The sequence below is a fragment of the Panthera onca genome, chromosome A1 (assembly GCF_046562875.1).
Source record: "Panthera onca isolate mPanOnc1 chromosome A1, mPanOnc1 haplotype 2, whole genome shotgun sequence".
Lineage (NCBI taxonomy): Eukaryota > Metazoa > Chordata > Mammalia > Carnivora > Felidae > Panthera > Panthera onca.
The window spans coordinates 42098282-42117037 of NC_138339.1; the positions used below are offsets into that span (position 1 = coordinate 42098282).

The following is an 18756-nucleotide window of genomic DNA, read 5'->3' on the forward strand; positions in this document are numbered from 1 at the left end:
CAGACACCTGGCTCTTGATGGTTTCGCCATCCCATCGCTCACGGAGGGGCAGACTGAGCTCTACTCGGGGAGCAGGCCGGGAGCGCCGTGTGGCAGGTGCACAAGAGCCATCCTAACAGAGACACACGCTGCGCTCCCCAGGGCGGGGCAGACGCGAATGCTGGGCTGCCGGAGTGCTGGGAGGGAAGAGTACCAGGTACCCAAGGGCCTGCCCCTGTCTCAGGCGTCGGGGAAGCTTCTCGGAGAGAGCACATTTGTGAGAGTGAACAGCTAGTAAGGAAGGGCGACACTGTATGGGGGCAGAGGTGGGCCAAGGGACAGGGGCTGCTGGGGCACAGTGGAAGCAAAGCTGCAGGGTCAGCATATAGTCCCTAGGAGAGGACAGGTAGGGGGCTCTCATGCCAGGCAGATGCTGGAGAAGGGAAACCCTACCCTCACTTGGCCCTTGCCGTTAGTAGGGCCTGAAGGAAAGCAACATTGACGGCATAAACGTGTAGACGCATACACGCACCTCCAGGTGCGTGCCGTGGTTCGGTCCCGGGCATGTGCAGAGGAATGTTCCTGGGGCCGAGCGTATAGGGGGAGGGCAGCTCAAATATTTAAGGGGGTGTGTTTGGAGTGGGGACATGGTATCGGTGGCTCTGTCTCTCCATGGAGTCTTGTACGTGAAGTGTCACCGTCATTAAGTCAGTTCCAAAGTGTTCAGAATGTGTTTTGTATTTGCCTTCTATCTTGATGAAAAACTTAACCACCTGTACACCATTGCAGAACAAATAGAAACAAATAACTTGTTTCACACTTGTTACTCTCCCTGTAGGGGAGATCCATTATGCTTTTGACAGATCTGGCCCAATTCTGACCGTTGCCATGTTTCCAGCCTTTGGAAATCGGGGGGGAGTGCACGGCCTCTCCTATCTCCCCCTGCCCCCAAGTTCTGTGCGTATAGCAAAGCATCCCTGAGCCTGGTCTGGGAAGTCGTTGGCAGGAAAGGTGGAGAGGCCTCAGAGCTCTGTAATTCTTTTTAAATGGGTTGGTGCCATTTCAATCCCGTCCCAAGTCTGGCTGGCACAGTTGAGCTTTTTAGAGCAAGAGGGCAGCACTTTGCGGAAGTGTTAGAAGTGATTCGGTCTGTTGCCTGTTGGCCTTGCCATTGCACTTGGGCCGGCTCCCTGGGGAGGGTGTGCCTCAGGTGAGAAAACAGAGCCTTAGGGAGAGGAAAGGATTTTCCCACATTCTCATGACTAACGACCCCTCTCCTGTCACCACTGATATCTCCCGGTCCCTAACTATTCTGAACATGCCAACCCGTCCCTTTCTCTACATCCTGTCATCTCAGCACCTCCCTTTCCCGCGTCTCACCTTGCCCAGGACGACGCTGTCTTATGTGGCTCTTTCCCTTACAGTCTGTCCCCACGATGCCACTGGCGATCACTCCCTAAACCAATTGCATTACATCAGTATCCCACTTAAATACCTTCCCACTTAAATGCCAAATATGGAAAACCCTGGGAATTTATTACACCTAATTGCCTGGCTCCCCAAACAGGCTGTGAGAGATTCGAAGACACGACCATCCTAAGCCAGCATTGTCTTCCCCATACCTGGCATAGTGTCAGGACGTGAGAGTTGCTGACAAATATTTGTTAGGCAATCATCATGTGCAGAGGTTGGGGGGATTGAACCAACAAAGGGGGACCTCTGAGTGTGCCCTCTGACATGAGGCTGTCTGTGTCCCTCCCCAGAGACTGTCTCAAGAGAAGCAGACCTCAGACTCGGACAGCCTGGGCATGGGTGATAACTGTTCCACTCTGGGCCGCCGGGAGGCCTGCGACCATGGTAGGAGCCTCTGGGGGCTCAGGCTGGAGGATGCCAGAGCCGGGAGGGGTCCTGCCTGGGCACACAGCGCGGAGCAGGTCCTGACCACCCTGGAGATCTGGGTAGGGTGACCTGCTCCGTCCATACCTGCAGCCGCAGCCAGGCCCCACGTGCAGGCTGAAAGGGCCGCTGGGAAGGCCGGGGTGGGTGGATCTGGGACTTGGGGCTCCCTCCCTTCCCCTAACCCATCTCCATGGCAACAGGCAAAGGGAAGAAGAGCAGTCTGGCAGAGCTGAAGGGTTCAATGAGCAGGGCTGCAGGCCGCAAGATCACCCGCATCATCAGCTTCTCCAAGAAGAAGCCGCTGGCTGATGGCCTACAGACATCCTGCCCCGATCAGGAGGTTCCGTGCTGTGGTGGGTCCTGGGCACCAGGAGGAGGATGTTCAGACCCTGCTGCTGTGGACCCCTGGGCTAAGCTAGAAAACCCTCTGAGCCTCCTCCACCTTGCCCCCAAGGCAGAGGAGAGAATCCTACCTAACCCCCACGGCATCAACATTCCATGCCTTTCCACGACACTCAGCAGAAGGAAAAGCCAACTGACCCCCCTATTTCTGTGTTCCCTGTGACCTTAGCTGTAATCAGCACCTGCCTCTGGGCCTCAGTTTCCTACACTGTGATGGAGGGAGAGTATCTTATTTCCTCTTGGCACGTAACATGCCGGGTGTGTAAACGAACCAGTCTTTTTTTTTTGCGAGAGAGAGAGAGAGAGAGAGAGAGAGAATGCGAGCAGGGGAGGGGCAGAGAGGGAGACACAGAATCTGAAGCAGGCTCCAGGCTTTGAGCTGCCAGCACAGAGACGGATATGGGGCTTGAACCCACAAACCATGAGATCATGACCTGAGCTGAAGTCAGACACAACAGACTGAGCCACCCAGGCGCCCTGACCCAGTCTTATAAGGAAATTTCTTGGATAAAAATCTTTAAGTACTTTTATTATAAGTGCATTCAAATGGCACCTGGGTGGCTCAGTCAGCTGAGCATCCGACTTTAGCTCAGGTCATGAGTTCTGCATTTGCTCTCAGTGCAAAGCCCACTTTGGGTTCTCTGTCCCCCTCCCTCTCTGCCCCTCCCCCTGCTCTCTCTCTCAAAAATAAATAAAACATTTATAAATAAATAAATGCATTCAGTATGAGTTAGATATGGTTTGGAAGGGAAGACATATTAGTCTGTTCACATTAATGCAATGTTCCATGTACTGGAATCCAACAGAAAATTCTGTATTTTGGATATGCAGTAATATTCCATTAAACTTGAAAAAAATATTATAAAAGCACATGGCTATAAAGAAATATTTTGTAACCAGTGAATCAGGGCGTGTTACTGGGGGAAAATTGATTGAAACCTGAAATGTTAAGAAGGAATTCTTAAACCTGTTGGTCACCAGCCCCTTCTCTTGGCTAGTTTTGTTCCCACATGCTGCCACCAGGTGTCAGCATCACCCATTATTTTCTGTCTCATTAATAGCTCTGGTATTTTGAGAGGAGGAAAGTTGTGTCTTTTATTCACCCATACAATAGTCCCTGCCCTTTTCACCAAACTCAGTGTGGTACAAAGGCTGTGTAGCAGTATGGGAACGTGAGTATCAATCCTCATTTCATGTAGGGAAATGAAACTCAGGAGAAGAGGGTACCGGAGGTCACAGGCCCAGAGAAAGTGAGCGGATCCTGGACCCACGAGGTTCCTTCTTCCAGCTAGAGAATGAGGATTGTCCGGCCACTTCGTCCACAGGATATAGACCCAGGAACCTGACTCAGAGCCCCCACCTTGGGTTTCCCCAGGGCCGGGTTGTCAGGAGGTCATACCCACTGGTCTCCCCCTCCCAGGCTATCTGAACGTGTTGGTGAACCAAGGCTGGAGGGAACGCTGGTGTCGTCTGAAATGCAACACCCTGTACTTCCACAAGGACCACACAGACCTGCGGACCCATGTGAATGCCATTACTCTCCATGGCTGTGAGGTGGCCCCAGGCTTTGGGCCCAGACATCCATTTGCCTTCAGGATTCTGCGCAACCGACAAGAGGTCGCCATCTTGGAGGTGAGAAGAGAGAATCCAGGAGGTTCTTGGTGGTGGCGGCTGAGAGGAGCTCTGGCCTGGGTGTGGGCTTTTGTTGGGGGTGGGGGGGCCTTGCTCCTGACATTACAGGGACTGAGGAAAAAGGAAAAGTAAGCCCAACTACTGCCAAGTGACCAAGAAGGAATACCAGTTAATATACAGCACGCCCACTTAAATTGGAATTTCAGATAAACAACAATGGTTGTAATACAGGTGTATCCCGTGCGATATTTGGGGTATACTTATACTGAAAAAGTATCTGTTGTTTATCTGAAATTCAAATTTGACAGAGCATTCTGCATTTCTATTTGCTATATCTGGAAAACTCTAGAACTAAGGCTTGTTTATTCACCCCTATCTTAAAATCCCAAGCCTAAGAAGCCCCTAGTCTGATTTAACCCGGATCTGATTCTGGAATCCCCTCTAAAACCTTCCCACCAGTGGCCATCCACCTCAGGTAAACCGCTGCCCTTCAAGGCAGCCTGCCCTTATCAAGAAGCTATGTATTTTTTTTTATTTCTTATTTTTATTTTTTTTAATATAGTTTATTGCCAAGTTAGCTAACATACAGTGTATACAGTGTGCTCTTGGCTTCAGGAGTAGATTCCCATGATTCATTGCTTCCTTACAACACCCAGTGCTCATCCTGACAAGCACCCTCCTCAATGTCCATCACCCATTTTCCCCTCCCCCCCCCCCCCCCCCACCGCTCCCATCAACCCTCAGTTTGTTCTCTGCATTTAAGAATCTTTTCTCGGAGCACCTGGGTGGCTCAGTCAGTTGAGTGTCCGACTTCGGCTCAGGTCATGATTTCACGGTTCGTGAGTTCAAGCCCCGTGTCGGACTTTGTGCTGACAACTCAGAGCCTGGAGCCTGTTTCAGATTCTGTCTCCCTCTCGCTCTGCCTTGACCCTGCTTGTGCTCTGTCTCTCTGTCTCTAAAATAAATAAACATTAAAAAAATTTTTTTTAAATATTTTTAAAAAAAGAGTCTTTTCTCATAAATATGGAGAACAAACAGAGGGTTACTGGACAGGGTGTGGGAGGGGGGATGGTCTAAATGGGTAAGGAACATTAAGGAATCTACTCCTGAAATCATTGTTGCACTAGATGCTAACTAATTTGGATGTGAATAAAAAAAATGAAATTAAAAAAAGAGTCTCTTATGGTTTGCCTCCCTCTCTGTTTGTAACTATTTTCTCCCCTTCTCTTCCCCCGTGGTCTTCTGGTAAGTGTCTCAAATTCCACATACGAGTGAAAACATATGATATCTGTCTTTCTCTGACTGACTTATTTCACTTAGCATAATACCTTCCAGTTCCACCCACGTTGCTGCAAATGGCAGGATTTCATTCATTCTCATTGCCAAGTAGTATTCCATTGTATATAAAAACCACATCTTCTTTATCCATTCATCAGTTGATGGACATTTGAGCTCCTTCCATAATTTGGCTATTGTTGAAAGTGCAAGCAGCTGTGTTTTTAGAAAGATGGTCTCCATATTGAGTTGAAATCTTGAAGCTCTGTGAAGACAGGAATCATACCTGCTTCATATACTTTTGTTTTTCCAGAACCCAGCATGATGCCCAGCCCATACTAAGGCCTCTTTTGCTATTTGTTGAACAAATGGCTGAATGAAAATGTGATTTCATCCCACCCACTCATTGTTGTTCCCACCCCCTGGCACTCACCCTCCTCTCTGAGGTCCTGTAGAATGTGTTGAGTCTCTCTCTCTTCTGCATATCAGTCCTTTGGCTTTTTAGAATTTAAAATGTTAATGCTGAAGAAACATTAAAGAACTCCTCCCTCAGAGTACAAACAAGGAAACTGAGGCCTGGGTTCCCGGGTGCTTTATCCAAGGCTCCAAGGGGGTCATTAGCCTCTTGGTCTTATCTTAGAACCAAAACCCAGCCTCTGGACCTTGTTTTCTTTGCCCAGTACCCACTGCCTCACCCATTTCTTAAATTTCAAGATATATTGCCTCTGTCACTCAACTTTTACTTTTGAGAGGGTGAGATAGGTCTCTTTTGTCCCTTAAATTATACACAGAGCTTTCTGGCAAGAAGTGTGCCTCCTTTATTCAAGTTTAGCAGTCGTGTGCCAAGTTGATTTCATAATAACGCTCTTTAAATGAGAACTAACGGAGGGGGTTTGGTTACAGCAACTTCTTGGCAATTTTCCTGTATACAGTGCTACAAAAACATTGGCAATTATAAGAAAAAATTTTTTGATTGGGTTATGTGAGAAACAACCTCCTCTAGCAAAAAGTAAGTATTAAGAAAAAAAACCAGGGAATGCCCAAATGATGTTTTCACATCGAAATGGCTCTGAAGATAGTGGGGAGTGGGGGGAGGGGGGGTGGTGGCGGGCAGTGTGTCTTAGAGAGATGGTCAGGGAGGACTTCTCTGAGGAGGTTGCATTAGAGCCAAAACCTGAATAAAGAAAAGGTAAGGAGCCACTCGGGTTTCTGGATGTGTGTTGCAGGCCTGTTCCCTTTGGACCCGGAAGTACTGGGAACACAGCAGGTACTATACAAATATGGGTCCGGCTAAAGTGAGCAGGTAGCCTGAGGCCCTAACAGTACTGAAGTGCAATCAGCCTGTGCCTCCTTTTCCTCAGGCAAACTGCTCAGAGGACATGGGCCGCTGGCTTGGGCTGTTGCTGGCGGAGATGGGCTCCAAAGTCACCCCCGAGGCGCTGCACTATGACTACGTGGACGTGGAGACCTTAACCAGCATCGTCAGCGCAGGGCGCAACTCCTTCCTGTAAGGGTCGGCTCCCCGCAGCCCGCAGCAGCCTCTCAGAGCCTCTGAGCCCAGCTGTGGGCAGTGGGAGGGAAGGGAGGAAGAGCTGAGGAGGACGCCACTTCCTTGGGAGGTCAGAGGGGTGTGCCTTCCCCTTCCAGCAGGCAGGAGTGAGCTGGCTAACGGAGGTGGTCCAGGGTCAGGGGAAGCTGTGGATGGGACGAGCAGAAAAGCAGAGGCCCTTTGGGGTAATGATCTGGGCTCGGCTCTAAGCCACGGAACCATAGGTTCTCACACCCTCGGGCATCAGGCAGGCTCAGGGCTGGTGTATGTAACAGAAGAGCCGGGTTCCAGCCTCAACTCTCATGAGCAACAGCTTGGGGCGGTTGCTTGCCAGCTTGGATCCTGTTTTCTCGCTTAGAGAATGGAGGTGATGAATTACTTGCCTCTCGGGTGGTTATGAGAATCACGTGGGTCCCTGCCTGCCAGGCCTTAATACAGCAACCGCCCAGTGCTGCCTGCCACGGTTGCCCTTACTAACCTTCCAACATCCATCGCAAGCTGCTGCCAGAATCGAACGAGAGTGGACAGGAAAGCACCGTAAGCCACAACGTGCCATCATCATTGCACCTTACCTTTTCTAGGTATGCAAGATCCTGCCAGGATCAGTGGCCTGAACCCCGTGTGTATGATGATGTTCCTTATGAAAAGATACAGGTAGGGTCCCTTGGGAGTGCCTGGGAACGTGGCAAAGGCCACTGATCAGCTCTTTCTCTCTCTCTCTCTCTGTCTCTGTCACTGTGTCTTTTTATCTTTGCCTCACAGATGATTTTCATTTGCCCGGCAGCTGGAAGGGGAGGGAGGACCCTTCTTACCATAGATCATGGCTCCAGATAAGGAATCCTCAGCACAGGAGGCTGGGTAGTGCAACAGAAAGCTCCCCAGATCAGGAAGAGGGAAGGACTCTATATAATGCAAAGCACTATGCCGGTCTGAGCAAGGTGTTGGGCTCTCCAGCTGTTTACTGCTCTCCAGACTGATGGTGCTGACTCAGTGGGGCCTGGAGCGGGGGCACTAACTGGGTGGCCACTCCCATAGACCTTCATCTGTGGCATCCACAGTCTGGGCTTCAGCTTCCAGGATAGACTCTCCCTGTCTTGCTCACTAAATCAAGGAGAGGCCAGCTCGTTCATTTACAGCGAGGCCTCTGTAGCCATCACATGAACCACACTGCTTCTGGCAGCATGTCCCGTGTCTTTTCCTTCCACGGGACAGCCAGACAGCCACATTCTGATCAGACACCGGTGGGCAGGTCAGGCCTCACGGCTAGGGGAGAAAGAGGGGACCCGGCTGCCAAGGAAAGCAGACATATCTGCGCGCCAGGACCCCTGCCCTAGACAGTGCTGGATGACACAGAGCTCTCACCTCTGAGACTCCCTTTTCTAGAAACTTCTCCAGCCATCCTCCTTCCACTTATATGGTCTTTCTTCAGATTCATATGAGCCAGTGGATGCAGCTTGAGATCTTCCTCAACTGCAAGAGCTCAGTAGCAAGACAGCTTAGTACCTAGGGGCATGAACTTTGGACTCAGGGCTGAATCCGGGTTACCTTGGGCTTCACTTCTCTGGTCCTCACTTGCTGGCTTCAGATGAATCCATAAAAGCTACCTGACTGAATCATTGCAAGGACTAGATGAAATACTGTATGGGCACCATGCCTACACATTGGAAGGTCTTACACCGAGTAAAGAGTACTGTTGTTATCAATATCATTATCATATTACATTATTATCATATTCCATTCATGGTTCCCTGAGCTCTGACAGGGTTCTGAGTGCCCTTAATACTCTCATCATGCACAAAGGTATAGCCAGTTTATTAACTTATGTTCCTTCCACCATTGGCTGACGTCATCCATGACTTTTTATCTTCCCTGGGAACTCTATATTTAGCCATTTCGGAAAATTTCAGGGACACTTCCAAAGGATGTGAAGAGAGAAATATCTATGATAAATCAAATACGGGGGGCGCCTGGGTGGCTCAGTCGGTTAAACGTCCGACTTCAGATCAGGTCATGATCTCGCGGTCTGTGAGTTCGAGCCCCGTGTCGGGCTCTGTGCTGACAGCTCAGAGCCTGGAGCCTGTTTCAGATTCTGCGTCTCCCTCTCTCTGACCCTCCCCCGTTCATGCTCTGTCTCTCTCTGTCTCAAAAATAAATAAATGTTAAAAAAATAAAAATAAATCCAATATGGTCACCTACAGCCCTCTGAGACTTCCTGATTTCCTCTCAGCAGATATCCCAGTTTAAGGGCGCCTTCTGCTGCCCCCAACAGGAAGGGATGAGGATCAAATGATATATGCTAGTAGAAGTAGTCTATAAACTGTTGAGTGCCGTCCCGGTCTAAAAATGTGAGATGTAGATCTCAGAGGTCCTGCAACGCTCACCCACCACACTTGGACCAGAACACACACCCGCATTGAGGGCCCTGAGCCTACCTGTACTTCAACTCCTTTCTCCACCTCCCATCCAGGACGAGGAGCCCAAGCGTCCCACTGGGGCCCAGGTGAAACGCCATGCCTCCTCCTGCAGTGAGAAGTCCCATCGCGTGGATCCGCAGGTCAAAGTCAAGCGCCATGCCTCCAGTGAGTCCCATGTGGGAGGGAGGAAAGGAAGGAAACAATCCACAGGGTAGGGGGTCTCAAATCGGATCCCTCCGGACGTCAGGCAGGCAAATTAATGAGTGAAGTGAGATATAAGAAAATACCCTACCGTAAGAAAAATGACGGCACAAGCCAAGTGATGAAGGGCAGCTAGCAAGTGGCCTCAGAAGAGAAACGCTAGAGAATGGGGTGGGGGAAGACTGCAGGAAGCCGGAGAACTCAGGCTCCAGCTATAGGGCTGGCCACTACCCAGCCCCAGCCGGTGGCTCCCATACAGCCATGCCAACCCAGGTTTGCAGATTATTCAAGAGACCAGAAATCTAGCCATTATGTGAAATCCACTTATTTCTTAACACTAGCAATTAATTTTCAAAAATGTTAACATTAAATAAGGCCAAATATGTTTTTGTGTTCCATTGTCTCTTATATATGTATGCACATATATGCACGTGTAAAATTCATCCTCAGGCTCTGTCTGTTCCAAAGCTAACAATTTATAATTTCTGATCTGGGTAACACGTGGAGAAATGAACTCCTCCAAATACCCTTCAGGCAGCTGCCTGGAAGGCACGGCTCATCTCTGTGTCCTAGCCTGGGCTCTGCCTGGCACCCCATAGGAGCTCCATGAATTGCCTGATTGCCACACAGCACAATAAAGGCTAAGTATGGCAGGCTATGGTAAATTCTGTTTGATTTCCAACACTGATCTCTGCTCCTGTGTGATTTGTGAGCAGGCCAGCTTCCTGTAGGACAGCACGTTCCAAGAGTCTTTTATTTATTGCTTTATAGTTCTGCCCCCTGCACCTGATCACAGTCAAGTTCTATCCCTTGCTTTTTGAAGATTAATTTTTTAAATACTTTTCTTTATTAGATCTCCATTTCATGAATATAGACAATCTCTTCTGGGGGTCAGGAGAGCTATATTCCATTCCCCACTTGATCATTTAATTACTGCGTAACTTTGGAAAAGTCCCTTCCCCTCTCTGGGTCTGAGTTTTCCCACCGAACAATCAGACGGTTGTTGTGTAACATTCCTGATGCTCTACTCTCATTGGCACTGGAAATATGGGCCTTTATGGAATGTCCTTTTTAATTTTTTTTAATGTTTATTTTTGAGAGAGAGAGACAGAGCGCAAGCGGAGGAAGGACACAGAGAGAGGGAGACACAGAATCCAAAGCAGGCTCCAGGCTCTGAGCTGTCAGCACAGAGCCTGACACAGGGCTCAAACTCACGAACCACGAGATCATAACCTGAGCTGAAATCGGACGCTTAACCAACTGAGCCACCAGGCGCCCCTGAACTGCCCATTTTATTTATTTTTTTTATTTTTTTTTTAACATTTATTTATTTATTTTTGAGACAGAGAGAGACAGAGCATGAACGGGGGAGGGTCAGAGAGAGAGGGAGACACAGAATCCAAAACAGGCTCCAGGCTCTGAGGTATCAGCACAGAGCCTGATGCGGGGCTCGAACTCACAGACTGTGAGATCATGACCTGAGCTGAAGTCGGATGTTTAACCGACTGAGCCACCCAGGCGCCCCAGGACTGCCCATTTTAAAATGGAAAAGTAGGGGCGCCTGGCTGGCTCAGTCAGAGCATGTGACTCTTGATGTCGGAGTCATGAGTTTGAGCCCCACGTTGGGTGTAGAGATTACTTAAACACATAAAACTTAAAAACAAATTTTTAAATAAATGAAAATAAAATGGAAAAGTAAACTGAAATAGGCATGTAAGACTAAAGAAATCACAAAACGTTAAAAAACAACAACAAAGATAACAAAACACAGGTTCTTCAAATCAAATGTTATATTTAAGTCCAGGTTATCAGAGATATAGAAGGGGAGCTGCTCTGGTTGGAGCTGGGCCACCCGCCGGCCCCCGCTTTGCCCCTGCAGCAGCCTGGTAGCCGTCACTGTGAAATCACAGGGCTCCTCAAACTACAGATCTAGTCCGACAGTGTGTCTCAGATGAAACAGCTGAAGAACATTAAAGAGAAGGGTCTTGCCCAAGGTCATGTATTAGCTACCGATTACTGGGCAATAAATTACCCAAAATTTACTAGCTCCAAAAGTAAACATGAGTCACATCACAGTTTCTGTGGGTCAGGAATCCTGGAACAGCTTCATCAGGCAGTTCTGGCTTGGGGTCTCTTGTGAGGTTGCTTAATCTGTTCAGTGTAAATGACTATTTTCCTCTGTATTTGTGTCCTTCCAACTCTGGAGATGTTGAGGTACTATTTATTTTATAAAATATTGGGAATAACAGATGGTGGTTGGGGATTTTAAGGTCCTTATCTGATACAACACTGACACCATTTTGCTGGTCTACCCATTTATTTTTATATCCCAGTCTATCGAATCCAAAAGTCTGGGAGAAAACTCCCCTGGGATGCCATTGTGTATCTGGCAAGTTGGGGGAAGTATGGGTCCCCTTCTCTGCCCTCCATGCTTTATTTGTGATCAGGGCCATTGTGACAGGAATTGAATTTTGCATGCATCACTGGGGGACCACTGCGATCCCTACAAGAGCTAGAGAGAAAAGACCCCAATTATTAGTAACCATGGGAATCGCTCCAAACTCCACACCCACCAACTTAAAAGGGCTGTGTGTGACTGTCTGAAGCAAAAAAATAAATAAAAATTTCCCTGAGAGGTTAGACTATGGCATCACTCCAGCTAGAGCAGTAAATGCATGACACGGACCCTGGAGTTCGACCCTTTGGGCTCAAACTGGGCTCTGCCATCATTAACAGTGAGACCTAACATCTCCGTGCCTCAGTTTCCCCACCAACAAAATAAAGCTAATAATAGTAAGTTTTTATGTAGATTAAATGGAAATGCATGTCAATGGCTTAGCATATAGTAAATGCTCGATAAATTTTTGCCATAATTATTTGTTATTGTCCACCATAATGTAGAGCCTCCAACAGACTCCTGGGGCCCCTTGCTCCCCCAACCCATTTTTCAGGAATAAAATGGGCAATGCCTGACTTTAGCCCAACTCCTTGATTTTCTATGGATCTGAGTTATATGTACCTGTCTCCTTATCTTACATATATCTGAGAATTGACTGTAAAACGCCCTTTTAAAGCTAAAGTGTGTTATACATCACAAAAATTTGTTTCTTATCATCATCTAACATTTACTAGGCACTTCTACAGATACTGTACTAAGTATTTTTCATGAACTATCTCATTCAAAACTTAGCACAATGCTAAGAGGCCAATTTGATCAATATCCACATTTACAAATGCAGAAACTAAGGCCCAGGGCATGGCACAAAACACCACTGTTCACTTTTGCCCTAAAGTCACACAACTAGTAAAAGGCAAAAGAGAACACAAACCTCGGTCTGCCTCGTTCCAAAGGCCCTGTTCCTAGTCTCTGTGCTCTCCTGCCTCCCTTTTGCTCCTATTTCCTTGGAGGATTCACACCAAATTTATCTTTTTAGATCTAAATATTCCCATTTTACAGATGGAGAAGTTGGGGCTGAGAAAGACACCAAGGTCACCCAGGTACCCTTACCAGAGGTCAGGAATGGGGGCCTTTTCCTGTCTTCTATCTCTGCAGGTGCCAATCAATACAAGTACGGTAAGAACCGAGCTGAGGAAGATGCCCGGAGGTACCTGATAGAAAAAGAGAGGCTGGAAAAAGAGAAGGAGACAATCCGGACAGAGCTGATGGCACTGAGGCAGGAGAAGAGGGAGCTGAAGGAAGCCATTCGGAACAACCCAGGTACCTACATGGGTGCGTCCTGGGCATTCAAGGTGGGGGGTGGGGCTGGACCTTGACACCTCCCATGGCAGAGGTCACCTGGTTATCCAGGACAAGTGGGCTTCTCCTCCCATTCTTCCTTCCACCTCTTCCTCAACATCATCATCATCATCCTTCCTAATGAAAGTGCCATCAATTTAAGTGCCTATTTAAGGGCCAATTTAAGTGCCATCAATTTACTGATTTGGGGTAAGGGAATGAAGACGCATCACAAAAATGTGTACACTTAAGGTAGCAAAATTTGGTCTGACTTTAGAAATGTTAACATGTGACAACAGAGTGTGACTTAGAATCAAGGAAATAGGAGATACCGTTTTGAGCCTCACATTAATTCACTCATTCACGGATGTGCTGAACACCCAGCTGTGTGAGACACTGGCCCTGGTTCTGGGATTGATGGACAGAGACATGTTCCCAGGATCCTCTTCGAAAATCCAGGGCCATAACCCCTGCAGACTCAGGCTGCTCTGGGCTCCTCTGCACCCCACTTTCCACTGTTTCTTTTGAATTCTCCCTGTAGCTGTAGTTTGGCATAATTTCAGCCTGAGGTTTGTACACACATGCTTGAGAGAACAGAGGTCTTTGTCCTTTATAAAATATATCCAAGGTCACATAGCCCCATGAGAATCTGATGGGACCTATGGACCCTTTCATAAGGAGGGAACAAAACCCCACAATTCACAGTGTTACAGACAATTGCAGCAGCCAAGAGCTTATGCGCCCTCACAGCTCACCCTTAGATTGCCTAAAAATCCATGAACCTAACTGAGAACTTCTAGCTTAAAGGTTAAGACTTCTGTGGAGCCAGGAACCAGAATCTGTGGAAGGAAGCATAGGAAAGCAGTGTGGTCTCAATATACAAAACTTTTTATTTTTTTTAATGTTTATTTATTTTGAGACTGAGACAGAGCTTGAGCGGGGGAGGGGCAGAGAGAGAGAGGGAGACACAGAATCCAAAGCAGGCTCCAGGCTCTGAGCTGTCAGCACAGAGCCCGTTGAGGGGCTCGAACTCACGAACCATGAGATCATGACCTGAGCTGAAGTCGGCCACTTAACTGACTGAGCCACCCAGGCGCCCCAATATACAAAACTTTCTAAGAGTCAAAACAAGAGTTTGGAGCAGGCTAACTGTCCTCCTTACTGTGCTCAACTTTTTTTTTCTGTAACCCATCACTTTGTAATATTAGATTATTTATTCTATTTATTATTTTAATGTATTGTTTATTCTCTCTCATACACACACACACACACAAATGTGAACTCCATAAAGGCAAACATTGCCTGTTTTGTTCACTGATATATCCCAAGGGCAAGAACAGTGCCTGGTACATAGTAAGCACTCGCTAAGTGTTTACTGAATAGATGGATGGATGAATGAATGAATGAATGGAAAGAATTCACCATTACTGGAAAATCCTCCAGTGCAGCCTCCTATTTGTCTCAGAGCAAAGAATGAATGGAGCTAACGTTTAAACCTGGTAAGGCCCACTGCAACTCTTGGCATGAAAAAGATACGAATATAGGGTTGCTACTTTAGACTGAATAAGCAGCAAGATGGAACCCCTGGTCAGTGTAAAGCCCTGTGTTATAATTCAGTTACAGGTAAGAGAAACCAAAGTCAAATTGGCTTAGAAATGAAAAAAAAAAAAAAAAAATCAGGGTGCCTGGCTTGTTCAGTCAATAGAGCATGGGACTCTTGATCTCATGATCATGATTTCAAGCCCCATGTTGGGCATAGAACTTACAGAAAAGAAAAGAAAGAAAAGAAGAAAAGAAAAATGTAATTGGAAAACTGAGCGATCAAGTATAGCAAGGTCCAGATATTTAAATGATGTCACCAGGAAGCATATTTCTCTAATTCTTGCTTCTGCCTTCCTCCATGCTGATTTCACTGTGTGGCCTCATGGTGGCATAATGGCTGCACAGCTCTACCCCTCACCCAATCCTCCCAGCCACCCCAGCAGAGAGAACTTCTCTTCCCAGCAGACCCCACAAAAGCCTCAGGATTCCCTCTGATTAGACCAACTTTGATCTCTAAACCAATCAATGTGACCAGAAAATGGAATTATGATTATGGGCAGATCTAGGTTATGTGCCAACCCCCTGAACTAAAAGTGAGGTCAGCACTATCCAAACTATAGGGAATGGGAGGAGAAGGTGGTTTTCCTGTGGAAAATCAGGGTTCCGTATCGAGAAGGTGGGGAAATGGGTACAGGGCAGGTAAAAACCACACAACCCCGCACGGAGCTAGCACCCCAGGCCGGAAGTCCATCTCTTAATGGGGACAAAGGGCTGGGAAAGCCACAGGGCAGACTAGAAGCAGAGGCCCTGCCGAAGCCCCTGATGCTTCAAGCCAGGCTCAGCCGTTTCTCACTGATGTCTTTGGACCCAGGAGCGAAGTTAAAGGTCCTGGAGGAGGCCGTGGCCACCCTGGAAGCTGAGTGTCGGGCAAAGGAGGAGCTACGGATTGACCTGGAGCTGCGGCTGGTGGCCGTGAAGGAGCGCTTGCAGCAGTCCCTGGCGGGAGGCCCGGCCCTGGGGCTCTCTGTGAGCGGCAAGACCAAGAGTGGGGTGAGTGTGTGCCCTTCTGTGCCAGGGGCAGCTGCTCCCTAACACCCTCACATGCTATAGATCTTCAGGATCATTCTTTGTGGGTAGGAGTTAGGCTCAGTTACAGATGGGAAAATGGAGGCTCAAAGCGGAGGGAAGGTGCCAGAAGACCCGATCCCAAAGAGGAGGTGGCACGGCTAGGGAGGGGGCTCCTGGAGCAAGTTCAGGCCTATCTGCCATTTGACTTTTTATCCTGAGTGTGATCTTAGAAGTAGCCTTTGGGTTATTGATAATTATAGCTATGATACATTGAAGAAGAGCAAACTTGTGTTGAACAGTAACATAGGTCAGTATAGCATTTGAACCTGCGTGACCTCATCATCTTCACAGCAGTCCTGTGACGTAGTGCTATGTGTATTTGTGCCATTGGATATACAAGGAAACTGAGGTCAGCAATGTCAAATGACTTACTCAAGGTCACTCAGTTAAGTGGGAGACAGGATTCCCAATCCAGGAAGTCTGACGCGGAGCCCTGTATTAGCCACGGTACACGTGCCCTCTCTCAGGGTCCCCAGGGTACGGGGCCGTCCTCAGGGGTTTGCATCCATTATCTCCAGCGCTCCGGGCAACCCTGCAAGGCAGATACTCTGACCTTGAATGAGACGTCCTCAGGGAGAACGTGGCTGCCCTGGGTCTCCATCACTACTGACGTTTAGGGCCACTAATTCTTTTTATAGGGGACTGCCATATGCATCGTAAGATGTTTAGAAGCATCCCTAGCCTCTGCCCACTAGACGTCAGTAGCTCCACACCCAGCTGACAACCAGAAATGTCTCCAGAAATTACCAAGTGTCCCCCGGAAGGGGAAAACTGCCCCCATTTAGGAACCGCTGGTCTAAAGTACCAGTGGGCTCATCTGTTATCCTTTCCCATAGCACTTAGCCACAATGTGCGTATACATATTATATGGATATGTGTGTGTGTGTGTGTGTGTGTGTGTCTTGTCTAATGTCTGTCTCCCCCCACGGGATTGTATTTTTATTAAAAAAAAATTGGACTATGGCTGTTTTGTCCTTATAGCCTTAGCCCTTTAGAGTCTGAAAAACAGTAGGAGGGCCACAAATGTTTGACGAATGAGTAAATGTTACGCCTGGTTTCAGACAAGGAAATTGAGATGCAGAGAGACTTATCTAAGTCTGAGCTGTCACTGGGGACGGTGTTCTCACTGTTGTTGTCTGAAGCCACGCTGTCTGCCCCTGTGCTTCCTCTCCGTGGGACTTTCCAACCTCATTTCCAGATGAAGAGCTCAGAGGACAAAGACAAACTCACTGAGGCCCGGTGGGAGAGCTAGAAGTGGTTCACTCATCCCAGCTGCTTCCTCCCACTAGTGTGCCCTGAAATTCACTTCCCAGGGGGCTTTTCCACTACTTTTGAGCCTTTGTTTAAAAAATTTTTACTTATTTTTTTTTTTTGAGAGAGAGAGAGAGAGCAAACAGGGGAGGGGCAGAGGGAGGGAGAGAGAGAGAGAGAGAGAGAGAGAGAGGAGCTTAAGCAGGCCGCACACCCAGCACAGAGCCTGACACAGGCCCGACCCCACAACCATGAGATCATGACCTGGGCCAAAAACAAGAGTTGGACGCTTAACCGACTGAGCCACCCAGTTGCCCCTACTTTTGATCCTTTTGATGGTCTTTGGAGATAAAGAGAAGTCTTCTCTCAATTCCCTGCAGGCTTAGCTGTCAATATGTCACTCTTAAGGAACCATATCGTAGTAAGGTACTAAGCAACTATCTGGAAGATTTAAGAGGTGACAGCACTCTAGAAGATGAGAACGAGGGCCACCCGCCTGGGCGGTTCAGTAGGTTGGGCGGCTGACTCTTGATTTCAGCTCAGGTCACGATGTCACAGATCGCAAGATCGAGCCCACACTGGGCTCTGCGCTGATAGCACAGGACCTGCTTGGGATTCTCTCTCCCTCTCTCTGCCCCTCCCCCACTCTCACACGTGCACCCGCGCACACTCTCTCTCAAGATAAACAAACATTAAAACAAACCAACAAAATGGGAAGGAATGCAGGGCAGAGGTTAAGAGAGAGGGCTGTGGGGTCCGAATCCTGGCCCTCCCACTTGCCAGCTATGTGACCTCGGGCAGTGACCCGACCTTGCCATTTCCCTTATCTGTAAAATAGTTTGACCGATACTAGCGTCTAGTTCATAGGTTTGGAAAGGCTAGAGGAGCTAATCCACGCAATGCCTGGTACATCGTGAGGGCTCAGTAATTCTAGACGTCATTACCTTTATTCTGAGGCCCTCAAGCGTCTTCCTCCCCTCACCCTGTTTGGTGCCGGCATGTCTGTGCTATTTGCACGTTTGCAAATACTCTATTTGCGTTCTTTAGAGGGCAAGCCAGGTGTGGGTAGCCACCCTAGACCTCACCTATGTAACTGCTTCTTGTCACCAACAGGAAACTGCGCATAAAGCCCAGAACAGTGCCTCAGAGCAACCTCTCCCTGTCAACTGTATTTCTGAGCTGAGGAAGAGAAGCCCATCCATCGTAACCTCTAACCAAGGAAGGGTGCTACAGAAAGCCAAGGTATAGCAAGCAATAGCTCAGCTAATTAAAATTCAGACACCGGGCAGCCTTCCGATGGAACCTCACCAAAAGCCAAAACATCATCTAGTTAGAAAGGCGGAGAAATGCCAGCACATCCACGCAAACTCAGGAAGTTTGCTCCGAGAAGGTCCTCAAATCTCGTTCGGTCCCTATTGACTCATTCTTAACACACAGTTCTAACAAGCTCAGTTTTCTGGTTTCTGAGCCTCCAGTGGGTTTGGGGACAGGAAAGGCCCCGTTTCATAGGTGAGGAAACCGATGAGCAGGAAGTGAAGAGACCTGTCCAAGGTTATGCAGGGCATCATTGCAAGAGCTGGGCTGCAAACCCACCTCTTCCAATTCCAAGTCCAGGGCTCCCTCCATGATACTGGCCCACAGTCTGATCATCTTGGGGCCAGCTGTGCTACAGAACTTTTTGGATTTTAGAAAGGTAATATGGTACACAGACTGAGTATGATGAAAAACTCCAACAAATTCTCAGGAGG

The 18756-nt window shown here is 48.1% G+C and overlaps 1 protein-coding gene across 2 annotated transcripts in view; it reads left to right on the forward strand.

The window, feature by feature from the left end:
- The window catches only part of AFAP1L1 (actin filament associated protein 1 like 1), a 62503-nt gene that overhangs the window by 40147 nt on the left and 3600 nt on the right, over positions 1–18756 (forward strand). The window contains exons 10-18 of one of the 2 annotated variants that reach the window (XM_060634651.3): positions 1743–1836; positions 2079–2231; positions 3701–3912; positions 6549–6694; positions 7318–7390; positions 9204–9315; positions 12905–13069; positions 15501–15679; positions 18122–18250. In XM_060634651.3, the coding sequence (XP_060490634.3) occupies positions 1743–1836; positions 2079–2231; positions 3701–3912; positions 6549–6694; positions 7318–7390; positions 9204–9315; positions 12905–13069; positions 15501–15679; positions 18122–18250 (1263 nt within the window). The remainder of the gene's footprint in view (positions 1–1742; positions 1837–2078; positions 2232–3700; positions 3913–6548; positions 6695–7317; positions 7391–9203; positions 9316–12904; positions 13070–15500; positions 15680–18121; positions 18251–18756) is intronic. The other variant, XM_060634653.3, reaches the window with a different exon arrangement.